The sequence below is a fragment of the Salmo salar genome, chromosome ssa23 (genome assembly GCF_905237065.1).
Source record: "Salmo salar chromosome ssa23, Ssal_v3.1, whole genome shotgun sequence".
Lineage (NCBI taxonomy): Eukaryota > Metazoa > Chordata > Actinopteri > Salmoniformes > Salmonidae > Salmo > Salmo salar.
Window position 1 is genome coordinate 30,729,180 of NC_059464.1, and position 25,891 is coordinate 30,755,070.

Here is a 25,891-nt window from a genome sequence, read left to right on the forward strand (position 1 = left end):
CTCGACTTGCTCTTAGAATGCACGACTTGGACTTGACTAGAGACATGACCCGTTCTACTTGGGACACGACTTGAGACTCAGACCTTGTGACTTGCTTGTGACTCTAATAATAGTGATTTGGTCCCACCTCTGGAAAATAGGTGTCAGCATATTTTCAAAATGTTAGTTTGTTGCATGGACCTCTTCCAGGACATAGTAAATAGTAGCTTTGTCACTGACTGGACAGTTTATAAGGTACACCCATCTAGTAGGGCAGCCGTTTCTGAGATACTGTATCCGGTGCACCTAGCACCAACGATCATACCACACTCAAAGTTGCTTAGGTTACTCGATTCACCCATTCTAACATTCAACAAACAGTAACTGAATGCCTCAATGCCTGTCTGCTTTATATAACAAGATATGTGACTCACTGTCCGTAGGAGTGATCCATTTTTGTGAACGGGGTGGTGTACCAAATAAACTGACCAGAGAGTGTGTGTAGTAAACAACTTACTCAACACATTTAAAATAGTTGAAAGGTGAGGTATACCATCATCATTAAGTGTGGAGTGTCCATTTCCAAAACAGAAGTCACATCTGAGGTAGATTAACACCTACTTTGTTGCTCAAATCCAACCAAGAGTAGTGAATGGCTGCTGATGTGGAAGTGGGCAGGGCTCTGTGGCACGGGTGTACACAGCTACTGCACACATGGACATGGCTGCCTCAGTCTAGGTGTGTCACACACTCAGCGGGATATGTCGGCCCTCATGGTAAATTCTAGTTAGAGCCAGCATCCATTCCAGTTGAACATTTGGTGACATTGTGGACACCCATTTGTCTCTTAAGCGTTTTGCCGAGTCGGAGAAACACATCAGTACAAAGCATTGTGTAAATGTACAGCTGTACAACAATAGGCTACTGCAATATTAAGTGTTGTCCATTGAATGTACTCCAGGTGTTGGGAGGCTGTGATGGAATGTTAGGCTTTTTATAGAATTAACCGGTCTCAAGAGGAAAGTCTGAATCCATGAACCCTGCTTTACCATATCTGTCCTGCTTACCCTCAGCTGTACAAATAAATACAAAAGACAAGTGTACATTTAAAATAAACTTTGTGATTTTATTGTTTTATACTTACTCTTACACATCATACAACCCTACATTTTTTAAGAAAAAAAACATTAAAAGATATCTGGTGTTGTTTCTGGGGGACTGGTGTGCACCAGTCCAAAGGACTTGACTGCACTTTTGCAATTTCCTGCAGGAGAGATCTACAATTTGTAACATTCTGGAACTCAATTATTGTCTGTTCCATCATTTCTCATACATCAGTGGAATGAGTCAAGCACTCCACTGTATTTTATGGGAACACAGTTCTGCTGCAACACATTGAGAGAATATTGCCAGATTTGGTCACCCATTAGCTGGTTACTCATCACAGATCAAAAGCTTTTATAGTAATGGCCGCAAGATGAGGACGATTATGTTAAAGTGTGCTAAAGACAAACTTCATGACATCAACATTGTAAAAGTGCAACAGATTGAAATTGCAGTGGATGTTTTCCTAACATCAAATCACTGATTCTGATCCGGTTTATTTGAGCCATTTACATACAATTGCAGTGATTCAACAGATCTTATTAAGCCTAAAACATAAGCTCAGTGGGCCCCACAAGGGAGGCTCAGTGTGGTCAATTCCAGAGACATAAATAGCTTGATAAGCATGACCCCATCAACCCGTTGGTAACATTCAAACTGCAATCCTTTTTAAATGCTGGGATAGTCTGAGCAGTCAAGGGAACTATCAACCTGCAACACATCACAACTGCAAAGACGACAGTCAGCCAAACTGAAGGACAAGCCGACGCTGTTCCCTTGCCCTAGAACAGAGTACACTCATCAGGTACACGAGGACACGCATCTCTGCCCCATTTTAAAAAGTCAGTTTAGCGCATACTCTTAAAACCGAAACATCACTATTGGGAATAAACCAACAGCAAGGAAGGTTTTTCAACTCAGACAGCCTAGCCCTAGCTCATCATACACACTTCTTCTCAGGCCCTCTTCTTACATGGTATCAAAGGCACCGCACCATCTCCACTCAGATACTTTAAACAGTGTGAACCCTAAGATCCAAGAGTGTCTGATTCCAAATGATAAACCAGAGGACTCATCTCGTAACAGGGGCTTTGAGCTCCGGGCTAGGCTCAGGGACAGGCAGCCTTGGTGTTTGCATGCAAAGGCCCTAAGCCACTGCTACCCGCCCTTCACTAAGACATTCTTTAACTGGTAATACTACCCAGGCTAACGCGCATATCACAGGTCTGACTAAATTAAGTCTAGGTTATTCCCTGTTTATATAAAGAGATCTCATTCAGTTCAGACTTTCTCCTCGTTGTTTTGCCAGGTGTTACACTTGCTGTTTTTCAGTATCTGCTTTTTCCACACAATCTTTTTCAATGACATGTGCTATGTTATGAAAAAGCATGAATTGTAAATCAATGTTTGATATACCTTTGATTCAACAATGCAAAACTGCCACAAATTGTTTTGAAATAAACTAGTGTGACCAATCCTGAAAACAACCACAGGGACACCAAGGCCCTTGCTGAAGAGTGAGCCAGTTAGTAGCAGTACTTTGGACATAGAAGGGATGTGTTTGACTGTCTGTAGAGTTGAGTCACTGAATCTCAGGGCAGTCAGGAGGAACTGGAAAGCAACCTAGCATGACACTGTCAAAGATAAATATGTCATCCAGGGTGATTTTTAGCCCGTTGACCAAATTCTACACCCTGTTTGAAGACACAGGAATTACCTGTCAGTGAAACAAAATACAAGGAAAACTAAGCAGTGCCACTGCACTTCTTTTAGGGTAGTTATGAAAAGCACTGTTATACACATATACTAATATTTTGATATTTTTCTCCCCACCTATTATCTGGCGACATTCTACATAAGATTATACTACATGAATAGTAGCCACATGGTATTTACAATTGAAAACACAGTAGAGTCCCATTAACTTGACCCTCAGCCAGTCAAGGTTCCAGTAACGCGTTGCATTGTGCTAATGCTGTGTGTCTTAACATTCTTGCTCGTTTTTCTGTTTATAATAAACAGTTATTCATCTGACTGCACATGCATGCACATTTTGATCTTCCGGAAGTAGCTAGCTAGAAGCGTCTTCGAAAAAGGACTCATTTGGGAGCACATTATAAAGCACGCCACTGTCATTCTGAAGTAATTCACTTCAGCTGAGAATAGAGGTGTGTCACTATGGAGATTAATTGCCAACCAGTTTAGTTATCATTCAGCATATGTCAGTGGTATGATGGTGGTTAAGGACAAGGAGGCTTAAAGTGTAAGCAATATGGAACAGAAGCAGGTGTTCAAGGAGAACACTACGTTATGTCCTGCCAGCATGGGAAGAATATGCTTTATTCTCTGTAGCAAACCTGCAGAGAGATCCAACTAAACTATAAAGACCCAGAGGTTGAAGAAAACAGAGTAGGTTCATTTGCACATTCAGTGTTTTGTGCTCTGCAGTTGACACTATTTGTTGTGTTTTGATTCCAAAATAATGGACCTTTTATGTCCACTCTACTCCATCACATATCAGAACTTGTATTTTTTCAAATGGTTACATAATCAGATGGAAATGCTTAAATAGAATTGAAAGTTTAAGTACAAATCAAATGATTTGCGGACACATGCTGCCAATCCTCCAGTACAAACCAACCAATTGATTCAAAAAATAAATAGAATGCAATCACACAATTCAAGCTAACTACAATATATTAATATAGATCTTCTGATGTCATTCGCTCATTAAAACAAAAAGGAAGAACTCAATCACTCAGTTATGTCAAGGCTATCTCGATAACCCCAGCCCTGCCCCACCCCCTCCAATAACTAGCTGTTCATGCACCCAACATCAGTATGAGAAGTCAATATATCAAAGAGAAAACATTCTTGAATGCAGAGACTTGGGAGTTTGACATGTTGTGAACTAATCACCCAGAGGGAAACATTAAAATAAAACAAAAGGCCAATTTGACAGAAACTAGACAATGGTTTTTCTTTAGGGGTAAATGAATGTGAAGTCTTCAAAAGATCTTGCTGATACACACAGAAACTCCCAGTATGATCTTAACTTGACCTCCCAATGTCCTTATCCGAGCTGTGGCATGCTCTTAAACAGGTTACTTCTGTCTCATTTTAACTACCTCGCAGGGATAATATAAAAAGAAGTCCCCCCAAGTTAATAATAAAAAGGGTAGAAATGTAATGCCTTCCCTCCCCACAGCAGACAAATGCCCACCTAACCCTACTGCACTCTCCCTGACTCTCAAGCAAGCTACACACACACACACAATCTCCCCACATTGGAATTCACACACGCATTCACACTCCAGCAGTCACTCTAGGAGAGAGGGAGATGCCAATAAAGGGAGTGGCTGGACAGGGGCTATGACGCTGCCACCCCACCCACCTTATCCTACCATGAACAAATGAAGCCATTTTATCTGGTATTATTCCATGCCGCCATTGTTCCAAATTTTCACGTCAGAGACTTTTCTATTTAGTCCTCATAACTTCTGGATCTTCTCAGCCACCACGATGGGGTTCTCCTTGCGTATGCGGGCTGCGGCAGCGCCTCGGTAGTCGTAAGGACAGTTATGTTTGTCAGAGTAGCGGTGAATGGCGCAGAACAGGTTACCACAGCGACAGTCGAAGCCTAGAGAGTGAAGAGATGGACAAAGTTAACATCCAACCCTATCTACGTCTCAGTCGCCAAGGTCAGTTCCAACCAACTGGACCAAGATGAAAACCTGAGATGTGTAGTAACAGTGTGCTTTCTTAGAGGGTGGTGAGCACAAGGCTCTTCCAAGAGATTGTTGTATAGCAGGCCAACACCACGGTAGAGTGCAAGCCAACAGTACACTGTGAAATGCAGTGGACCGTGAAATGCACCACTAACCTGCAGTATGTTGCTCTCTACACAAACAGCAATGTGATAGGTGGACTACTTTCATACAAGTTGTAGTCTACGTTTGGAATAGGAACTATTAAATAAACGTGCAAATATTGAAAACATTTACCAAATATTTAGTTAAAAAACAGCCAGTAAGGACAATGGCATCGTGTTAAAATTCAGTCTTGAGGTCTCTGTGCTATTTTTGCACTGTGTGTGATAAATATGATGTCCTGACGTTCAAATAGGCGGATCAATCATGTCTGTTGAAAATTAGATATAATTTAGTTTGTGTAGCAGATTTTAGAATTTCTTTGAAAAAAGAAACATACCATTGAAAAAGCATCAAATCAGCACTGTATGAGAGCAGTAACATCAGAGTCAGTTAAAAAAACAATATGTATCTGAACTAACTAATAAGCCCTGCATGCTTCCATTTCCCCAGGGGTAAAAATTATAAACAATCTCAAACACCTAAAAGCTAACTCAGAAAATAACTCCTTTGCACTCGAGCTCAATGCCCCATAAACCCTTTTAACTCAGCAGCCACCTGCCTGTGTGTGCTGTGCGCCCTGAAACCTTATTCTGTAGGGTGTCCACCCACTACCCAGTGGTTGAAAACACATTTTGGTCATGAAATTTCACTTCCTTATGTAATAAAATACATTTTACCAGAACAAATATGATTCTTCGTGTCCTGAATCATTCAGTGGGGTCTTTAACATGCTATTAACATAATATCCTAAAAGTCAGCTAATAAGCACCCAGCTCTGTTGACAAAGCAGTGACGCTTTCTCACAGCAACTTAAGGATTTTACATGTTCTGGTAGTCATCTGCAAAGTAGTTTCCGCAGGTTGCAAAAAGCTAAAGTAAATGTAAAATGCTCAAAAAATACAAAGCTTGCAGTACAGCTCAGTGTACCGTTGACATTTCAAGGATACACTTGTTTTTGTGAAAAATCTTTAAAAAACGAGAATTTCGCATTAAAATGACAAGTGTATATTATAATATGAAAATACTACATGTCATGTCTCAAAATCAATATCCATCTTACCTCTATATTGTTTTATGCCCTCCAGATTCGAGAAGAAAGATGAGTTCAACAGTGAGCCATTCAATTAGACTTAATTCTCACACAGCATCCAGCCGAGCTGATGCAATACTATTTTCCTGTTTTTTCCCCACATTTTTCTCTGGCCTCCATTGATTTAGGGTCCCTAATTTCAGCCACCCTACAAGGGTAAATACTCCAATAACTTTTGAATGGATTATGAGAGACAAGGTTTGGACCATTGGTTTTCTTAGAGGAGTATCTACACAATTACCATATTATTTTACCCATTGGTCAAAAGATGCGTTTCTGATTGGACACCCTATCTTCCGTCTTACCCGTCAGGCCCACTTTCTTCCGGCAGGTGAAGCATCGGTTCTTCTTCTTATTTTTGTCAGGGGTCTGATCACCATCAGACGAGGCCTGGGCTGCCTCCCCCACTGGCCCTGTTAAAATACAACATCTAACTGAACCTCACAAACGGAGCTACCCATATATTACTGTTGAAGTGTACCCTCGGGTGGCTGCAGTATAGTTATGTATTACAAGACAGGAGCCATGCCATATACTGCTGATGACTGCTACTGGAAAACAGTTTGGAAAACAAGAAAGTCTCAAGCTTTTTTCCCTGTTGTTCTAACCAGTGTTTTTGGATGTCCCCTCGTCCTCTTCCTCGTCCCCATCAGCCCGGTTTGAGTCAGTGGCTCCAGTATCCTGGGAGATACTCATGGCTGTCATCTGCTGGGTTACTGGGCTGGGGGAGTTGGGACTGGAGACACATTCACACAGACCAATAATGAGGTGAACAACTGAAACCATAATCCAATATACTATGGAACTTCCAAAAAACAATGATGAACAAAAGCCTCTTGAGCAACAGCTTACTGTCAATGTAATGGATTCCATTTAGCAGTCTGTGTGTTTGTTTGCAGAGACAAGCTGATTTTATGTCAGCATACCTGGATGTCCTTTCCTCGGGCGGAGTGACCCCTTCCGTGCTGGGTTCCGACGTTGTGCTCTCCACTGACACACCAGCTGCTCCCGGGGACCCCACTGGCGATGAAGCTGCCGAGCCTGTGGATAAACCACACGTTTATATAGGACACTACTGAACCCCCTCCCCCCAGTTGTTGACCATGAATGAATTATATATTGAATCATATGCCACACGCTATTGATTACCTAAATGGCTCCAATTAACAAAAAAAAGTGTTGTTTCACGAACTGATAAATCACTCTCTTGCTTTATAATGCCAAGATTTTAGCAGCGATTGCTACCTCATTCTCCAGACCCTTTTAGCAACCCACCACCCTCCTTTTGGGTCCCTCTACCATCTTCCTACCTTTCTCACCTGGGGGGCTGGAACGGCCCCCTCCCTGTTGTCTCTGTAGGTGTTCCTTGTAGCAGACCGAGCACATACCGTTGGTGCGGGGATTACCATAGAAACCACAGCCCATAGTGCAAAGCATTGGCACCTGTGTCTGATTGGTCTCCTGAGCCATGCTCTCTGATAAGGGGGGGAGGGAAGGGGGGGAAGGGGGATGGGAGAGGATATTCCTGAAAATGGGGTTGAAGAGTTAGTCAAACTCATGGCCATTGTTTACATGAACATTCTATAAAAAGGCTAAGAGAGCTTGGAGACCGGCATTGGAGCAGGAGAGCAGTTCTGAAAGTGTTAGTGGTTTTGCTAGGAGTAAGTGTGAATGATTGATTATTGATTTAGTGTATTTGAGATGATCCTGACAGATCTAATCTGTATAGTACTGGTGATGAGTGATCTATTTTGTTAGATACAATACAAATACTATTTATTGTTACTAGCATGTAGGCTACCCAATCCAGAGGCTATGATTTTATTCTGTTAAATTAGGCTTAGAATTTGACATCCGTAGCTTTCAAACCACAAAAACAACTTGTTTACTTCATTTGAATGGTCAGATAACACAGACAATAGAAACACAAGCAGTTACAAATCACAATACTCTATTACACATGCACCCGGTTGGAAGTAAAACTGAGATATTCCGTGTGGTAGAGCATGGCGCTTGCAACGTCAGGGTTGTGGGTTCGATTCCCACGGGGGACCAGTACGAAAAAATATGAAAAGGTATGCACTCACTAATCTGGATAAGAGCGTCTACTAAATGACTAAAAAATTTAAATATCATCAGTCACCATGACAATACATATGGGGTCATTTTCCATATACCAAACCCCTTGTTTTATAGCATGGATAACAGACCAACAACAAAAGACACATCGCAAACTGTCAGACAGTGCCTGTGTCGCAAACAAAAGCTTGCTACCTAGCTAGCTGTAGTGTGTGCACTGAAAACAAAAGAGTTTGTGCCTCGATAAACCAAGAAATACTAACTCTGCCAAGGCTGCCAGGATAACCTAAATTCAATTATAGCGCCAACATCATAACTACATGTTTTGGTCGGTTCAAGCAAACTTGAAATCAAAGAACAAAACACTAAAATGATGGCATTCCCTTGTCATAGACGGACTATAATTGGCAAACTAGCTGTCTGGATAAAATTAGTATCTAACGTTACTGCTGATCATCAACCCAGGTCTTGTTTGTCCGCAGTCGAAAACAATTGCGTCCTCGCTCAAAAGCAAATAGCGTTAGGCTAGTAAGAGACTGGCTATTTAGTTAGCTACAGTAACATTTAGATAGCTAATTCATTGAAAACAAGGACCAGCGGCGACGTCATATTTTTAATGTCCTGAATGTAAAAAATGCACTAGCTTATCTGGGTAATGATATTTATTAGTCAGACGAATTACATTGAATATGTAACACGACTTTGTTTTCACACAAGTGTCTAAACGAACGTTATGTACTGCCAGCTACAACTGCTATCTGGCTACTATAACTAGCTAGCATGAAGCGCTAACGGTACGCTAGCTTGTAGTCAGCGGGAACGGATCTGACCGGATTTAATCGGTTTACATTAGCGAAACCGTTTCTTATTTGTTATTATTAAAGCAATCCAGTACCTGAAATACGAAGTGATGAGCGGTGTTGACGACCTTAGTCTCCAGAAATGTACAAGTAATCTGTCCTCTGTGCGCGCGGCCTCCTAACCAGCGCTAGCTCCCGACATTCGAAACCACCGTGACGTAATTCTAAGCAACAATTCATTATTTTCTCACATGCATAATATCCCCATTTCATTTGCCAAATACAATACCATTGTAGAAACGGGGTGATAGAATTGAATTATATTAAAAAATGCTTGCTAATGAGTACTGTGACATTGAGTATTGCTGTCAATATCAGCTCCCTACTACAGTGTTATAATAAGTTACAGGTTCTTGGAAAACATGTTTGTGTGTTAATTGGAAAAATAAAAAAAGAACAGCAAAGTACTTAGATTGGAGACGACATAACCAATTCTAAATATTCACTAGGCAGTATAAACTAACAATGAGTGAAAGATGCAGGTGAATGAAATCCTGTATTATATAAAAAGCTGAAATAGCAAATATAATGGACTACAAGCCCAGGAAGGAGAGTCAACAATACTTTATTGACCGTATTAGCAATCAAAAACAACAGCAAGAGACCCTTCAGGAGCTTACACATACAGAGGAGAGCACAGAAACGTCACAACAATTTGTCATGAACCCTTTCGTACATTTTTGAGGATTAAAGATCAGTCACATGTGGGGTTTATACAGCATTTCGTACAGTTTGTTTTAAATGGTTCCTTAACATTCACAGATTGGAGTGTGATTTACAGCACAAATATGGCCATTTTAGTGTTCATCCCCTTCTGGAGAATATACAAAACAGTATTGTGATTTCCATATGTATGTACCATGTTATCATCAGCATAGTTTATACTCACAAGTGTGTGCAGTAAGTGTAAGAAAGCGCATAATTTACTGCACAAAAAAATGCACACACCATGTCAGCAACATATTAATCTAAGGCCTCGGTCATTGAAAGCAGATGAAGTGCAAGCCTTGTTGAAGTAATCTACTCCAACTTGTCGGTCCTCAAACCAAGCCTAGGTCTGAGGTCCTTTATCCACAGCCTGCCTGTCCTCTCCCTTCTCAGTGAGCTGGGGTGCAAAGGGTCCCACCAGCCAGTTGAGAGGAGTGTTATTGAGCAGATACTCCATTACGCCATCCAGAGAATGTCGCACCTGCGAAAATGTGTCAATCAACATAAATAACCTTAGAGTGATTCATAATTATCTGTTATGATGATGTACATGCAATGTGTTGGTTGAAATATTAAAACTATGAATAAATAATGAGAAACCAGCAGCTGGTGTATTCATAATGAACAGAGAGTTTGGTGTACCTGTGTTAGATGATAACGGGTCTGCTCCAGGAGGTGGGGTGTGAGGGTGCTAGTGTTGCCCAGTGAGGAGTGCAGTTCTTCAGCTGCTTTCTGTGCATTTGCCAGCTGGTCCTGGACCGCACTGGGCAGGCCCTGGGCGCTGGACACCACACCAGAGCAGGCAGACCGCAACTGGTCACTGAGACCACGCACCATCGAGAGGGTTCGCCACTCCAACTGCAACACAAACAATGGCATTTACAGTTAGCTGTGGTTAACTTGACAGTGTATATAAAGTTCCCCAAGTACATTCATTCCCATGACTACTTTGAGACTCCCTACCGCAGTCTGGTCTTTGGGACCATCCATCTTCCCGCCATCTACTTGTCCATCTTTAGGCTGTTTCTCCTGCCACTCCTTCCAGCGCTGCAGCAGCTGCTCTGGTGCCCCTCCCAGCTGATGGTTGGCAGCAGCCAGAGTGGAGCGGGCGTTCTCCAGCAGGTCCAAGGTGCTGGTGATCTGGGTTATGGTGGCATATGTGGTGTCTCTGGCACACCGGGCTCTCACCAGGGACTGCTCCAGGGCCCGCTCCTGCACTTTGGAGGATAGCTTGCCCAGACGGATAAAGTAGCTGGGGCTAGAGCCCACCACTGGTGCAGTAGCCACCTCACCTGTTGCAGGCTCGGCCAAAGCAGCTGAACAGGAAAAAAATGAAGATGATCTATAAAGGATAATTCAGTCTGAGATCAGAGCTATTGATTTTAGTGCCACCCTGTCTACATAGACATATATTAAATGATCACACCATCTTGCAGCTCTAGACCTGCCTCAGCAGCACCCACACCAGGGATTGGTTCAAATTCATTTCAGTACAGTCCATTCAGTGGTTACTAGTTCATTTTCTCATTCATACTGACCCAGCTCTCTGTCGCTGAGAGGCAGGATCTGGTCCACCAAGTTCTCAGAGTGGCTGAGGGCCAGGCCCACCCCACTGCTGACCATCTGGCCCACACCGGTCCCCATGAATGAGCTGAACCATCCACTGGCTGCTGCTTGGGTCATCTCCACACCCCCAAACACTGCAGCCATCATAGCCCCAGTCATGGTCTCCTTGGCCCCAGCCATGGTTTCCTTGGCCCCGGTCACAGCCCCAGTTATCGACTCCTTTGCCCCCAATACAGCCCCAGTCATGGTCTCCTTTGCCCCGCTCACAGACTGGTACATCATGCCCACTGTGTCTGAAACCAGCTGTGGGAAAGAATATATACAGCTCATTAAAAAGCTGTTATAAATATGAGGTATTATATATCTGCAGGAGCAATGGTGACAACCATGGGAAGCCTCAACCATGGCCAGCCTAGACAACATCTGGAAACAACACACACTCTGAAAAAAAAAAACGCTGGACCTCATATTCGTCTGGACGCCTTTTACTGCAAATGCCTCCGCCGCATACTGGGCATCACATGGTGCGACCACATACCGAACCACAATACGGCGAAAGACGGACCAACCCTGTCTCCTCCTTGATCAGTGCCTCCCGACTCGGACTGTTTGGTGACTTGGCCTGATCAAACCCACCTCTAGAGCCCACCCTCATCCTCAAGGAGCCATCCCCCAACTGGACACGCCCAAAGAGGACCAACTACTCAACCTGAGACAAAAAAACACATCAACCTGGGACCTGACCTAGAATAGGACAGCGTGGGACTCCATATGTTGAGGCGCTATGCTCCAAGCGAAGATGAGTGAGTGAGGGATGAGATATCAAGTAGTTTACCTGTCTTTTCTTGGAGACTTTAGTCAAATTGGATGCATGAGGAAGCATTGTTGACTAGTCAACATTAGATTTGGAAAGTCTCACCTTGTCAGCTGGCTGCTGGAGGATTTGCAGTTTTTCCACCTTGTCCAGTCCCATCATGGCATATTGATTCACCACAGAAACTGCAACAAATTATGAATCATTTCCTAACAAAAAGCGATCCACTAAAATAAAATAATGTCTGTCTGTGGTCACTATGCATCAGAACTCACTCTGTGGCTCCAGTCTGTCCAGGAGTGGCTTGGAGCTGGTGGTGGCGGCTGCCCCCAGGGTGCGCACCCCGCTCTCGGCAGCATCCATGACCCCCTTCAGAAGGGGAACGCTGTCCTTAGTGCTGCTGTAGGCGTTGGACACTACGCCACACGCAGAGCTCACCAGAGGGATGCTACCCACACGGGACACGACACTCTGGGAACAAAACACACAATGCTTATAATTTACCAAGGTTTAAGAGAGATGAAACAGCCATTGTGATGCCAATTTCATATTGCATATTTTGTTTGCTTTGTACTGATAACTCTGCACACTGAGTTTTTGTGTGTCTGTATTACAATTGATGAGTGCTTGCAAATTTCCAATTAATCAACTTTGAGTGCCTATTCTCTGTAAAATATTGAATGCTGGTTTCAAAATTATCCATGTACCAGACCCTTCATGAGAGCTGTGTGTTGTAGAGTAAACTACTGTCCCAGTGATGGTGCTCCTCACCTGCTGGTCTCCATTAGCTGGCTGGGCAATGGCTGCTGCACTGGGCTCAGTCTTCTCGCTGTCTGCCATTGTGCAGGATTTTTCTTTAATTTCTGACATGAAATGACTTGGTTTATGAGACAGAACTTTTACTTGCTTCAGAAAACAGAAATGTATTATCCAGCTAAACAGCAGCGATGGGATTTATTTTGCTGTCCCTCCATCCATCTGTTAGAGGACAACCCAGGCATGTTTGCTTCATTTGTCAAACAACAGGATACAGCCAAGATGGAAATGGATAGGGCAGAATTGTAGAATTATTCACGTCACGGGACAGAAGTTGGACTGAGCAAGGATGACTGAAGGCTTGTGGTTTCCAATTATGTCTCCCACAGCCAAAATATTAATATCATTATGATGGAGGCAGATACAGTATAGCTCCTCTGCTACAGGTCTCTGGGCCCTGGCCCATCTCACTGCAGACCAAAGTAATGTAGGCCTTCATTGGGATGTGGCAGTTTGATCATGTGCTTTTTATATTTTACCTGAACAATTTTGGCAAACATTTTTATTTGATGACATCACAATTGAACATCAAAATCCTGCAGAACTTTGATCATAATGTCATGGTGATTCTGAATGTGTTTGTTATTCAATTGGATGACAACATTTGAACATAGCAACTTTGGTAGAATGTTTGGGCCAAGAATGTGCCAAAGTTGATCTTGAATTCAGTTTTGGTGGCATCAAATTTAAGGCCATTTGAGACCAAGCTTTCTGTACAAAAATGTGCTTTTCTTGTTTTATTATTCAGGAAGTTGATCAGTCTGTGCCATTGATGGAACAGGTAAATCTTTCTGCAAGACCAACCATTTTCATCTATAGTGGTAAGAACATTTTATTCCTCTGCAGAGGACAGGGCTATAGCTTATTTTTGTGTACTGCTCAATATTCCATGTCCAAAAAGGCACAGATGTAGGATCTCAATTTGGTCACTTTGCTGAGAATTTTTCTGCACAGCAAATGCAAACTTGTAGTCTATTCGAGGTTTAAAAAAGGCTTCTAAAGTTTGTAATTTCCACTTTAAAATGTCAGACTTAATTTGCCCCAGGGTTGTAATACAAGTCTGGTCTCGAGACCATATCGGTCTGTAATTTCTTACCAAGACCAGCGGAGTAAAAAAACAACATAATTATCAGCTTCCATTCAGTCAGCGGATAAAACCGATTCCCCAGGCCAAATATATACACTCCTTTCTTGAAACATTAATATTGTATCGCCTATTGAAACCTGGGATTCCTACTTTACTCGTAACATTACTGTTCTTTACTTTTGTTGAAAAATATCCTCAAAACTTTGTCTGAACTTAATTGACTTGTTGGTAGGAAAGAGTGGGGGAAATTGTTGGAAATTTGCACGCTCACTATTAGTAAGGGGAGACGGGGAAATTGTAACAGTATTTATATCTGTGATAGACATGTTCGCGCAGCGTCGAGCCTATTGGGCCATCAGGCTCATGATTCTGAAAGGACAGCAAGCGTAATACCAGCGCACTCACGTAGGTTGGAGTGCACTTTTTGTAAAACACAAAGGGCCAGTGGTATAGTGGAGGCTATACGCAGGTATTCGCCGTATACACACTGTTTTTCAGTGGGCATTGCCTATACTCACTTCTTAATCCCTACTGTTTGCGTATCAAATTAGTGTAGTGGAGGTATACGACTTATGGATCCCCTTCCTGGTTTCCAGCAACACCAAGGCAGTTATATACACAATTTCAAATATGACGTTACATTTCATAACACCTTACCCAATACATTTAGTGTGTTCCCTCAGGCCACTACTCCACTATCACATATTTACAATACAACATCCACGTGTGTGTAGTGATGGATTCTGGGTTCTAACTCCTAAACTTGAAATGGGGTTAATTATCAGGTATTCTATTGAAATATTGAGTGCTATGGTTTAGAGGGTTTACACCAGAAGTTAATGGTTATTTGAAGGAGGAAGGTATATGGTGGGTGCAATTAAGCTTGGAATGTACTGAGTGTAGGGAAAACGATCATACGTAGCAGGCATTGATAAGGGGAGAGAGTCATGGATTAGTGATGAAGGGGGTCAGGTCAGGTCACATTAAGGGAGAAGGAAAAGTTTATTGTCCGTATCAGTTAGTTTCCTGCCTAGCAATAAAGATACAATGTTTAGAGAGAAGGAGGAGACTCCACCCAAAGTGGGGTACATATACCACCACTATAGTAAACACGTTTTTGTCGATTCAGCGGTTCGATCCTTTGGGAAGAATAAATTTGGTCTAAGCTTTCATAGTGTCAGTCGAGTTCTTACTCTGATAATTAGAACCTAACAGTAGATCGAGTGTCTTATCGAGTGTCTTATCGTGTGTATATGTGTCTGTGTCTCTTCACAGTCCCCGCTGTAGTACAATAGAGAAATCATGCACAAAATAGCCTAAACAATTGCAAAGCACGTGAAATATATTCATCTGCTTGCAGCACGAATAGCCTAGTTTCAGCAGCATATCATCTGCAGGCAGCATGAGTGCGCAGCTCTCAACTGGTTGTCGCATGGAGCAGCTCACAGAATGACATCGGTAGCTGGTAGGGTAGGGTAGGAAAGACATTTCAACTTCTATCTACCAGTAAATGCTAACTATTGCAACAATGGATATGCAAACCAGGTATTGAAAAAGTTTCATCCGTAGTCTTGGTTAGTAGGCTATTTGCAATTCAGTCATCATAAACTGTTTGCATGAACATTTCTAAAGGCTTTCCCAAAGAAACATCCCAATTAAATGTTGACTGAAATGCAGGCCTACCTGATAGAATGCCATAAATGCTGATTTGTATCAATGGGTAGGGCATTTGTTTTGCTCAATTGAAATAAGGGACAACTAAAAAAAAGTTATTTTTCCCACACCTCAAATGGTCTCCTGATGTGGTTCAAGGACATCAAATTTGTCTTAAAAAAAAAAAAAAAAGAATTTAAGTGGGATTTTGAGAGTGAAATCAGAAAAATCTTTAGGAAAACATACGTCACACAGGACCCTCTTCTCAAGGCACCACTACATTAGGAAAACATACGTCACACAGGACCCTCTTCTCAAGGCACCACTACATTAGGAAAACATACGTCACACAGGACCCTCTTCTCAAGGCACCACTACATTAGGAAAACATACGTCACACAGGACCCTCTTCTCAAGGCACCACTACATTAGGAAAACATACGTCACACAGGACCCTCTTCTCAAGGCACCACTACATTAGGAAAACATACGTCACACAGGACCCTCTTCTCAAGGCACCACTACATTAGGAAAACATACGTCACACAGGACCCTTTTCTCAAGGCACCACTACATTAGGAAAACATACGTCACACAGGACCCTCTTCTCAAGGCACCACTACATTAGGAAAACATACGTCACACAGGACCCTCTTCTCAAGGCACCACTACATTGGGCCGATGGAAAGACAGCAGTCACACACACAGCATGATGTTAAAGGATAAGCAGTCAATTTACTCAAACAAAATAAGCCAGTAGGTCCCAATTATAAGAACACAAAAACATAACCATTAGACTAAGCATTTCCGAATTGCAATGTACAACTGTTACTTGCCATTGCAAAACACATTTCACGTTTAGCACACAAAGTAACCGGTGATCTAAAATTTAAATGCAAGAATGTTTTCACACAGTCCCTGTGCCCAAGAAAGCGAAGGTAACCTGCTTAAATGACTATCGCCCCGTAGCACTCACGTTGGTAGACATGAAGTGCTTTGAAAGGCCGGTCATGGCTCACATCAACACCATCATGCCGTAAACCCTAGACCCACTCCAATTTGCATACCGCCCCAACAGATCCACAGATGACGCAATCTCAAGCGCACCCCACACTGCCCTTTACCACCTGGACAAAAGGATCACCTATGTGAGAATGCTGTTCATTGACTACAGCTCAGCGTTCAACACCATATTGCCCACGAAGCTCATCACTAAGCTAAGGACCCTGGGACTAAACACCTCACTCCGCAACTTCCTGACGGGCCGCCCCCAGGTGGTAAGTGTAGGCAACAACCCATCTGCCACGCTGATCCTCAACACTGGCGCCTATCAGGGGTGCGTGCTTAGTCCTCTCCTGTACTCCCTGTTCACCCACGACTGTGTGGCCAAGCATGACTCCAACACCATCATTAAGTTTGCTGACCACACAACAGTGGTAGCCCTGATCACCAACAATGATGACACAGCCTATAGGTAAGAGGTCAGAAACCTGGCAATGTGGTGCCACGACAACAACCTCTCCCTCAATGAGAGCAAGACAAAGATGATGATTGTGGACTACAGGAAAAGGAGGGCCGAACATGCCCCCATTCACGTCGACGGGGCTGTAGTGGAGTGTGTCAAGTTCCTTGGTGTCCACATCACCAACAAACTATCATGGTCCAAACACACCAAGCCAGTCATCACGACAACACCATTTCCCCCTCAGGAGACTGAAAAGATTTGGCATGGGTCCTCAGATCCTCCAAAGGTTCTACAACTGCACCATCAAGAACATCCTGACCGGTTGCATCACCACCTGGTATATGGCAACTGCTCAGTCTCCGACCGTAAGGTGCTACAGAGTGTAGTGCGTACGGCCCAGTACATCACTGGGGCCAAGCTTCCTGCCATCCAGAACCTATATACACACTAGGCGGTGTCAGAGGACGGGCCAAAAAATTGTCAAAGACTCCAGTCACCGAAGTCACTGTTCTCTCTGCTACCACACGGCAAGCAAAACCGGAGCATCAAGTCTAGGTCCAAAATAGTCCTTAACAGCTTCTACCTCCAAGCCATAAGACTGCTGAACAATTAATCAAATGGCCACCTTGACTATTTACATTGACCCCTCCCCCGCTTTGAGTTTACACTGCTGCAACTCGCAGTTTATCATCTATGCATTACCCCTACCTACATGTACAAATTACCTCAACTTACCTGTACCCCCGCACATTGACTCAGTACCGGTACCCCCTGTATATAGCCTCTGTATTGTTATTTTAGTGTTACTTTTTACTTTAGTTTATTTAGTAAATATTTTCTTAACTCTATTTCTTGAACTGCATTGTTGGTTAAAGGCTTGTAAGTAAGCATTTAACGTAAGGTCTAAACCTGTTGTATTCAGCAGATGTGACAAATAACATTTGATTTGATTGATTTGACATAAGTTATTTTCAAAAGAGATGGCTAACAACAGGAAGTGTGCTATAATAAAAAATAAAATAAAACACAGTTCCACTTACCAGATGATGATCATTTGAAACTTAACTTCTTGTTGAAAGTTATTCTTGAAAAAGGACAAGCTAACAAATTGCCAACAACATTTACTTCGATAACACCTGCTGCAGCCACTGCAAACTAGCCTACAACAAAAGCTAGCTAGCTGGACCGTGGGAAAACTACTGCTTGCTATTGCACAGTGGCCTGTTGGCCTTCGAGAATGCAGAAGTTTCCATAGGTTTTTGTAAAAGTGGTCCCACTTATTAGAAGTCAATGTGATTGGTTGACACCCCTAATATAGTTGAATGGCAGATGCCCTCCATCAAGCATCTGATGGCCTAGCTAGATTTATCTCCCTAGAGACCACCAAAGAAAAATCCTGATGGAATATTTTTTTCTCTTCAGCGTTAACCCTTTCCTTTCTAACAAAAACTGATGAGATTAAAATCAGAACATCTTTGGAAAAAAAAACAATTATTTTATAGATCCTTAGCCTTTCTCTGAAAGCATAGAAGTCCCTCATTGCTCCCAACTGCGTTTGGGTTAGTAATCATTTGTAGAGTGGCTCTATTTGCCTTCAGCATGCATTTTTTTCACCATTCTGAATGTCTAAAGAATCCATATGTTCTTTTGAATTATGAACACAGAAATACTGGACATTTTTTCTCTTATTATGGTGGCGATTTGACCAAATTACATTCATGGTCTTGAATTGGACTTGCATTTTTCTGGTCTCGGTCTTGACTTGGTCTCGGACCCCCTCTGGTCTTGGTCTTGACTTGGTCTCGAACACAACACTGATTTGCCCTAATGAAAGATGTATCAACACCTACAAAAAAAATGCCCATTAATTATAATCCACATAATTTAAACTTTCTGTTGCTGCAGGATTATTTTTCTGCTGTAGCAAACTTGCTCAAATTAAGATCCAACATCTGTATGGTGATCTGCTGTTGTTTTACCTTGTCTTTACTTTGGTTTATGGAATGTCAGAAGTTATTGAGATGTAACTTATATACAGAGTAGAGGTCGACCGATTAATCGGAATGGCCAATTAATTAGGGCCGATTTCAAGTTTTCATAACAAACGGTAATCGGCATTTTTGGACACCGATTATGGCCGATTACATTGCACTCCACGAGGAGACTGCGTGGCAGGCTGACTACCTGTTATGCGAGCGCAGCAAGGAGCCAAGGTAAGGTGCTAGCTAGCATTAAACGTATCTTATAAAAAAAAATATCAATCTTAACATAATCACTAGTTAACTACACATGGTTGATGATATTACTAGTTTATCTAGCTTGTCCTGCGTTGCATATAATCGATGCAGTGCCTGTTAATTTATCATTGAATCACAGCCTACTTCACCAAACAGGTGATTGAACAAGCGCATTCGCGAAAAAAGCACTGTTGTTGCACCAACGTGTACCTAACCATAAACATCAACGCCTTTCTTAAAATCAATTCACAAGTATATATTTTTAAACCTGCATATTTAGTTAAAAGATATTCATGTTAGCAGGCAATATTAACTAGGGAAATTGTGTCACTTCTCTTGCGTTCATTGCACGCAGAGCCAGGGTATATGCAACAGTTTGGGCCGCCTGAATCGTTGCGAACTAATTTGCCAGAATTCTACATAATTATGACATAACATTGAAGGTTGTGCAATGTAACAGCAATATTTAGACTTAGGGATGCCACCCGTTAGATAAAATACGGAACGGTTCCGTATTTCACTGAAAGAATAAACGTTTTGTTTTCGAAATGATAGTTTTCCGGCTTTGACCATATTAATGACCTAAGGCTCGCATTTCTGTGTGTTATTATATTATAATTAAGTCTATGATTTGATAGAGCAGTCTGACTGAGCGGTGGTAGGCAGCAGCAGCCTCGTAAGCATTCATTCAAACAGCACTTTACTGCGTTTGCCAGCAGCTCTTTGCTGTGCTTCAAGCATTGCGCTGTTTATGACTTCACGCCTATCAACTCCAGAGATTAGGCTGGCAATACTAAAGTACCTATAAGAACATCCAATAGTCAAAGGTATATGAAATACAAATGGTAGAGAGAGAAATAGTCCTATAATAACTAGAACCTAAAACTTCTTACCTGGGAATATTGAAGACTCATGTTAAAAGGAACCACCAGCTTTCATATGCAAACGGCAAACGGCTGGAGGTAGGGCTTTCTCCTATAGAGCTCCATTTTTATGGAATGGTCTGCCTACCAATGTGAGAGACGCAGACTCAGTCTCAACCTTTAAGTCTTTACTGAAGACTTATCTCTTCAGTAGGTCCTATGATTAAGTATAGTCTGGCCCAGGAGTGTGAAGGTGAACGGAAAGGCTGGAGCAACGAACCGCCCTTGCTGTCTCTGCCTTGCCGGTTCCCCTCTTTCCACTGGGATTCTCTGCCTCTAACCCTTTTACAGGGGCTGAGTCACTGGCTTACTGGTGTTCTTCCATGCCGTCCATGGGAGGGGTGCGTCACTTGAGTGGGTTGAGTCACTGACGTGGTCTTCCTGTCTGGGTTGGCGCCCCCCCCTTGGGTTGTGCCATGGCGGAGATCGTTGTGGGCTATACTCGGCCTTGTCTTAGGACGGTAAGTTGGTGGTTGGAGACATCCCTCTAGTGGTGTGGGAGCTGTGCTTTGGCAAAGTGGGTGGGGTTATATCCTGCCTGTTTGGCCCTGTCCGGGGGTATCATCGGATGGGGCCACAGTGTCTTCTGATCCCTCCTGTCTCAGCCTCCAGTATTTATGCTGCAGTAGTTTATGTGTCAGGGGGCTAGGGTCAGTCTGTTACATCTGGAGTATTTCTCTTGTCTTATCCGGTGTCCTGTGTGAATTTAAATATGCTCTCTCTAATTCTCTCTTTCTGTCTTTCTCTCGGAGGACCTGAGCCCTAGGACCATGCCTCAGGACTACCTGGTATGATGACTCCTTGCTGTCCCCAGTCCACCTGGCCGTGCTGCTGCTCCAGTTTCAACTGTTCTGCCTGCGGCTATGGAACCCTGACCTGTTCACCGGACGTGCTTGTTGCACCCTCGACAACTACTATGATTATTATTATTTGACCATGCTGGTCATTTATGAACATTTTAACATCTTGACCATGTTCTGTTATAATATCCACCCTGCACAGCCAGAAGAGGACTGGCCACCCCTCATAGCCTGGTTCCTCTCTAGGTTTCTTCCTAGGTTTTTGGCCTTTCTAGGGAGTTTTTCCTAGGGAGTTTTTCCTAGCCACCGTGCTTCTTTCACATGCTTTGCTTGCTGTTTGGGGTTTTAGGCTGGGTTTCTGTACAGCACTTTGAGATATCAGCTGATGTACGAAGGGCTATATAAAAATAAATTTTGATTGATTGATATGTTCTCATGTTCTGAGCAAGGAACTTAAACGTTAGCTTTTTTTACATGGCACATATTGCACTTTTACTTTCCAACACTGTTTTTGCATTATTTAAACCAAATTGAACATGTTTCATTATTTATTTGAGACTAAATTAATTTTATTGATGTATTATATTAAGTTAAAATGAAAGTGTTCATTGTTCATTCAGTATTGTTGTAATTGTCATTATTACAAATATATATATTTTTAAAATAAAAAAAATAATTTTTAATTTTAATTTTATTTTAAATTGTCCGATTAATCGGTATCGTCTACTTTTGGTCCTCCAATAATAGGTATCGGTCGACCTCTAATACAGAGATGCCAAAATCTTTGGACGTCACTATATCCAATTGCCATAGAGACAGTGGACAAACAGTATTCTGTCACCAAAATCTTATCTCTTCAAAGCAACATCACAAAGCAATTTCAAATCCCTACTGATAGTTTTTATTACAACAGCAATATGGATGTGTAATTTTCATGTCAAACTGATACTGTGGCAGCACCCAGCCCTGTGGCTCTGGTCCCTGGCCCTGTTCAGCAGGCCTCACTGACCCTGACCTGTGTGGGCACAGTCAACCTGCCGCCCACCTCAGAGCAGGCTCCTAAAGTAAAGGTGGAGGAGACCCATATCAGATACGTGGACACCATGAAGGATCTTCCAGATTCCTCCTCTCTCATCAGCCATTAGAGCTCTATAAAGGGTCTGAAGGTACAGCCAAATGAGCCCCTGACTGACCTACCTGAGATCCGTAAACTTCCCTCAGACTCCTGACCAGTCCTCACCACCAAAGCAGTCCAAGAACAGCCCTCTCCTGTGCCCACTCCAGGCCGTTTCTGCCGGAGCTGAAGGAGGAAGTACCCCTGGGCTCATCCCCTTAGCAGGCCCCTCTCCTGCTGCTCTCCCCATCGCTTATGGTCCATGGCAGGCACCTGTTCAGTCACCCAGCAGAGCGCTACAACCAGAAGGAGTACTGGCAGAGGTGCATGCAGTACTACCAGCAGCTGTCTGATCAGGAGAGGTGGAACCAGGTCTGCTACTACATGGACCTGATGCGCAGAGCAGAGTTTGCCCATACGACAGAGTTCTACACACGCATACTGATGCAGCTGAGGAAGAGAAAGGCCCAGTCTGGACCTGACCATGCTGAGGATGAGGACAGGGCAGCTGAGCCTCCTGCCAGCAGGCAGCTTATAAAAACCACTGAGGAGTTGGTCTGCCCTGATAAATTCCTGGAGAGGCTTACTGCCATTCTATGAGTGATGGAGCTGGCCAAAAACATGGGCCTCCTGCCTGCCTCGGACTCCGAGGCATCCAACACATGCTCTGATTGACTGATGTGATTGAACTGACTAGACTCCCATTGAACTGATATCACATTTAACTGTGTTCTTATATTCGTAATACTTGGTCAGTATTAATACCTATATTAAGCATCTAAACCGCAATTAGTATTTTTTTGTCACTGTGTGTGTAGGCCTACTCTTCTCTCATTCTTAGTGAAGGTAACATGAATGGAGAGAGGAGACTAGCTTGGTATGATAATACAGTTCAGTGGTCCTGGGTCAAAGTCACGACTGAAGCTATAAACTACAGGACAAACAGGTGGAAATACAAAGTCACGACTGAAGCTATAAACTACAGGACAAACAGGTGGAAGTCATATAAGACAATAAATCACACTGAAGCTATAAACTACAAAATTTAACGGCAAACAGGTGGAAATAAAAGTCACACTGCAAACAAAAAAATACACTGAAGTATAAACTACAGGACAAACAGGTGGAAATACAAAAGACAGACTAACTGTAGGCATACTTGTTTAGAACTGAAATGATCGACAGTGAGATCTTCACTTACACTGTGACACCACCGGAGCAAAGTCTGTGTCCCTCATATCTGATAACAAGCATCAGATAAAGACAAATATAATACTAGAGCAATATATTTTAATAACTGTGACAAGCTTTGCAACTAACAATACCAAACAGTTGGAGGGGGGGAAATTGACATTATTTTGCATTGAAGGTCAACACCTTGGGACAACCACATCCTGGTGAGTGTTCAATCTACTATCAAAAAGCACTCTCTGTTACCCCTGCAGCTAGTAGGGCAGGCCTATATGGCAAGCACGTTAGTATGCAAGCAGTGAAACACTGACTGATTGTATGAAGAAAGACTTGGGCGCCAGCCATAGCCCGTATATATATATAAAAATGTCCCAGGCATAGAAGTGAATGGTCCCAGCAGCCTACAACATTACGATTCCAGATCTAGACACATCATGTACAGTTATGCCAAGTTAAAGTATGAAAAATACTATTTTACCAAGAAGAAAACAATAAGAGGTCTGCATTGAGTGGCCATTTGAAAATTTGCTGCTGTTTTGATAGATGGTTCAGCTGAACTTTCCCCCACAAGAGGAATTTTCCTTGTACTGTAATAATATTAACAGCGTCTTTGGGAGATAACTATTGAGTCATGTAACTTGATTAACTTCTATCGAAATAGGCATCTAAACAGGCACTTAGGCAGACATCTAATATTACAGTAGAGTTTGTTAGTAAGCAAGCTAGTAGTCACGAAACGTGGCGATGTCTTCAAATTACTACAATTGTCATGCTTTTTAAAATATATGTTTGTCGCTATATGTTGTAATTTTATTTACTGACCTCACTGATCGAATGCTGTCCTCCTTTTATCTGGCTGCGAAGTTAACACGAACTAGCTGTGTCCCGAACTAGCTGTGTCCCGACCAAGCCCTCTTGACAACACAATTGCAACACATGACGGCTTAGCAAAGGCAGGGTTGTCCAATTTCCATGAAAGTTAACCAATCACAGTAAGCTGAAACCAAACTAGCTACAGTAGCCAATTAATGTTTTTTGCTTATATGAAGCAATGTAGGCTAACAATTATGATATCAATAGTTGTGCCTGTATGATGATGGTAATATATTTTTGAATATCCACAGCCATTTGTCTATAATGTCTGTGAATGTATATTTATGTAAGTGTTGTGTTCATGTCATAATTGATGAGGAGACTGTTTTAGCCTATTCCAATAATCATTTTGATTATAAATAGAGGGGGAACAGTTTTAGCTAACTGATAAAGTCTCTCCATCTCCAAGTACACAACCTGACATTGCATTATCAGATGAAGAAAAATGGCTCACAAATGGGAGTTTCACGAGTTCAGCTTCTCACCATCTGAGGAACATGTCTGAAAGGGTAGTAGTCAGTGGCGTGTATTCATGGATGCCAAGGGAAGCCAGGCCACCCCAAAAAATGTACCAAGAAAAAAACATCTTTCGTCTCTCTGTGTTTTATATTTATCCTTCAATATGCAAGAGACAATGTATTAACTGCCTTAATTTTGATGGACCCCAGGAAGAATAGCTGGTGCCTTGACAGCAACTAATGGGGATCCATAATAAATATAAATACAAATCTCACCGGAGAATGCAACTGAGTGAGTGAAACAGCGTCACTCTGTCTCTGTAAGTCTAGATCTGATGCTGTCTGGTCCAAAATAGTATGACATTGTTATGGAGCCAGATAGCTGCCAAACTTTTGAATGTACGTATCGTTAGCATCTTTAAAAAATCTATTCGTAAATTGTTAGGATTGTAAGAAAATCCATGCGTGAAACATGAAACGTAACCGTTCAATTAGGTCTGTAAATGTACAAACCCTATGTTACATCTATGAATGAACATTTACACGTTCAATTCTTACTTTACGTCTCCCTTTACTCCGTTATAGATCTTTTCTATACATACAAACTTTTGTCAGGAATGTGGAATCTGCAAAGGACATGAACCGAAAGTAGCTAGTCGACGTTAACTAACTAGTCAATCAAGCAACTCTAGCCCGACATTAGAGTTGTTTTGCAGATTCCAGTTTCATTTCCAAAATAAAAGTCTAGAGCTTGTTTTAGAACAGAAATTCAATAACGACATTATACCAGTTGATGGCGTAGTATAGGCTTGGGCCTTCAGCAAATTACTTTGTGAGAATGATACTATAAAGACACAGAAGAGCCTTGTCTAGAATAACCACCTGAACTGCAAAATAGAAAGTAAATATGATTTAGGCTATGCCTATTCTACTATCTAAATTTGCCATGCTGTTGTGTGTTATTTAATGGCCATATAATACATTTTTATGGCCGCGTGGGGCTACTGTGGTGATCATGTAATCTAACGAATCACACTTTTCCAGTATTTGGGAGCACGGCGTTATGTTAGGCATTTTGACTGTTGTATTTGTGAATTCCAGTCTGTATGTAGGCTTGTTATAGCCATTTGCGTTGCACAACCCCATCACGCAGAGGCTATATCCATAATGAGACAAAGCAAAATTATTATTATAAAATATTT

General features: G+C 42.3%; 2 protein-coding genes across 5 annotated transcripts; both read right to left on the minus strand.

Annotated features, from left to right (window-relative positions):
• Positions 1-1,080: 1,080 nt before the first annotated feature.
• Positions 1,081-9,277, minus strand: LOC106584390 (AN1-type zinc finger protein 5). Of its 3 annotated transcripts, none has more exons than XM_014169647.2 (6): positions 9,020-9,277; positions 7,365-7,570; positions 6,972-7,086; positions 6,654-6,781; positions 6,351-6,458; positions 1,081-4,723 (listed from the first exon to the last, which is right to left on the minus strand). In XM_014169647.2, exons 2-6 carry the CDS (start codon positions 7,513-7,515, stop codon positions 4,575-4,577), a joined length of 651 nt encoding a protein of 216 aa, XP_014025122.1. In that variant the 5' UTR covers positions 7,516-7,570; positions 9,020-9,277; the 3' UTR covers positions 1,081-4,574. The 3 variants fall into 3 exon arrangements, with proteins under 3 accessions (XP_014025122.1, XP_014025121.1, XP_045562274.1); XM_014169646.2 differs by having other exon boundaries at positions 7,356-7,570; XM_045706318.1 differs by lacking the exon at positions 6,351-6,458 and having other exon boundaries at positions 7,356-7,570.
• Positions 9,278-9,533: 256 nt separating this feature from the next.
• Positions 9,534-24,247, minus strand: m6pbp (Mannose-6-phosphate receptor-binding protein 1). Of its 2 annotated transcripts, none has more exons than NM_001173928.1 (8): positions 24,181-24,247; positions 12,844-12,935; positions 12,348-12,543; positions 12,178-12,257; positions 11,231-11,561; positions 10,656-11,008; positions 10,335-10,550; positions 9,534-10,173 (listed from the first exon to the last, which is right to left on the minus strand). In NM_001173928.1, the coding sequence occupies exons 2-8, from the start codon at positions 12,910-12,912 to the stop codon at positions 10,036-10,038; spliced, it is 1,383 nt and encodes a 460-aa protein (NP_001167399.1). In that variant the 5' UTR covers positions 12,913-12,935; positions 24,181-24,247; the 3' UTR covers positions 9,534-10,035. The 2 variants fall into 2 exon arrangements, with proteins under 2 accessions (NP_001167399.1, XP_045561838.1); XM_045705882.1 differs by lacking the exon at positions 24,181-24,247 and adding an exon at positions 18,833-18,853.
• Between the last annotated feature and the right edge of the window lie 1,644 nt (positions 24,248-25,891).

What these genes read in the sequence shown, in the direction of transcription:
- LOC106584390 (XM_014169646.2), bottom strand. Translation starts at nt 7,515, where the DNA reads ATGGCTCAGGAGACCAATCAGACACAGGTGCCAATGCTTTGCACTATG. An exon ending in CAGCCCCCCAGGTGAGAAAG is followed by an intron (nt 7,087 to 7,355) that starts GTAGGAAGATGG and finishes GTTTATCCACAG; the next exon opens with GCTCGGCAGCTTCATCGCCA. An exon ending in GGGGACATCCAAAAACACTG is followed by an intron (nt 6,459 to 6,653) that starts GTTAGAACAACA and finishes GTATTTTAACAG; the next exon opens with GGCCAGTGGGGGAGGCAGCC.
- m6pbp (NM_001173928.1), bottom strand. Translation starts at nt 12,912, where the DNA reads ATGGCAGACAGCGAGAAGACTGAGCCCAGTGCAGCAGCCATTGCCCAG. An exon ending in CAGCTAATGGAGACCAGCAG is followed by an intron (nt 12,544 to 12,843) that starts GTGAGGAGCACC and finishes TTTTGTTCCCAG; the next exon opens with AGTGTCGTGTCCCGTGTGGG. An exon ending in GTCCCAAAGACCAGACTGCG is followed by an intron (nt 10,551 to 10,655) that starts GTAGGGAGTCTC and finishes TTTGTGTTGCAG; the next exon opens with TTGGAGTGGCGAACCCTCTC.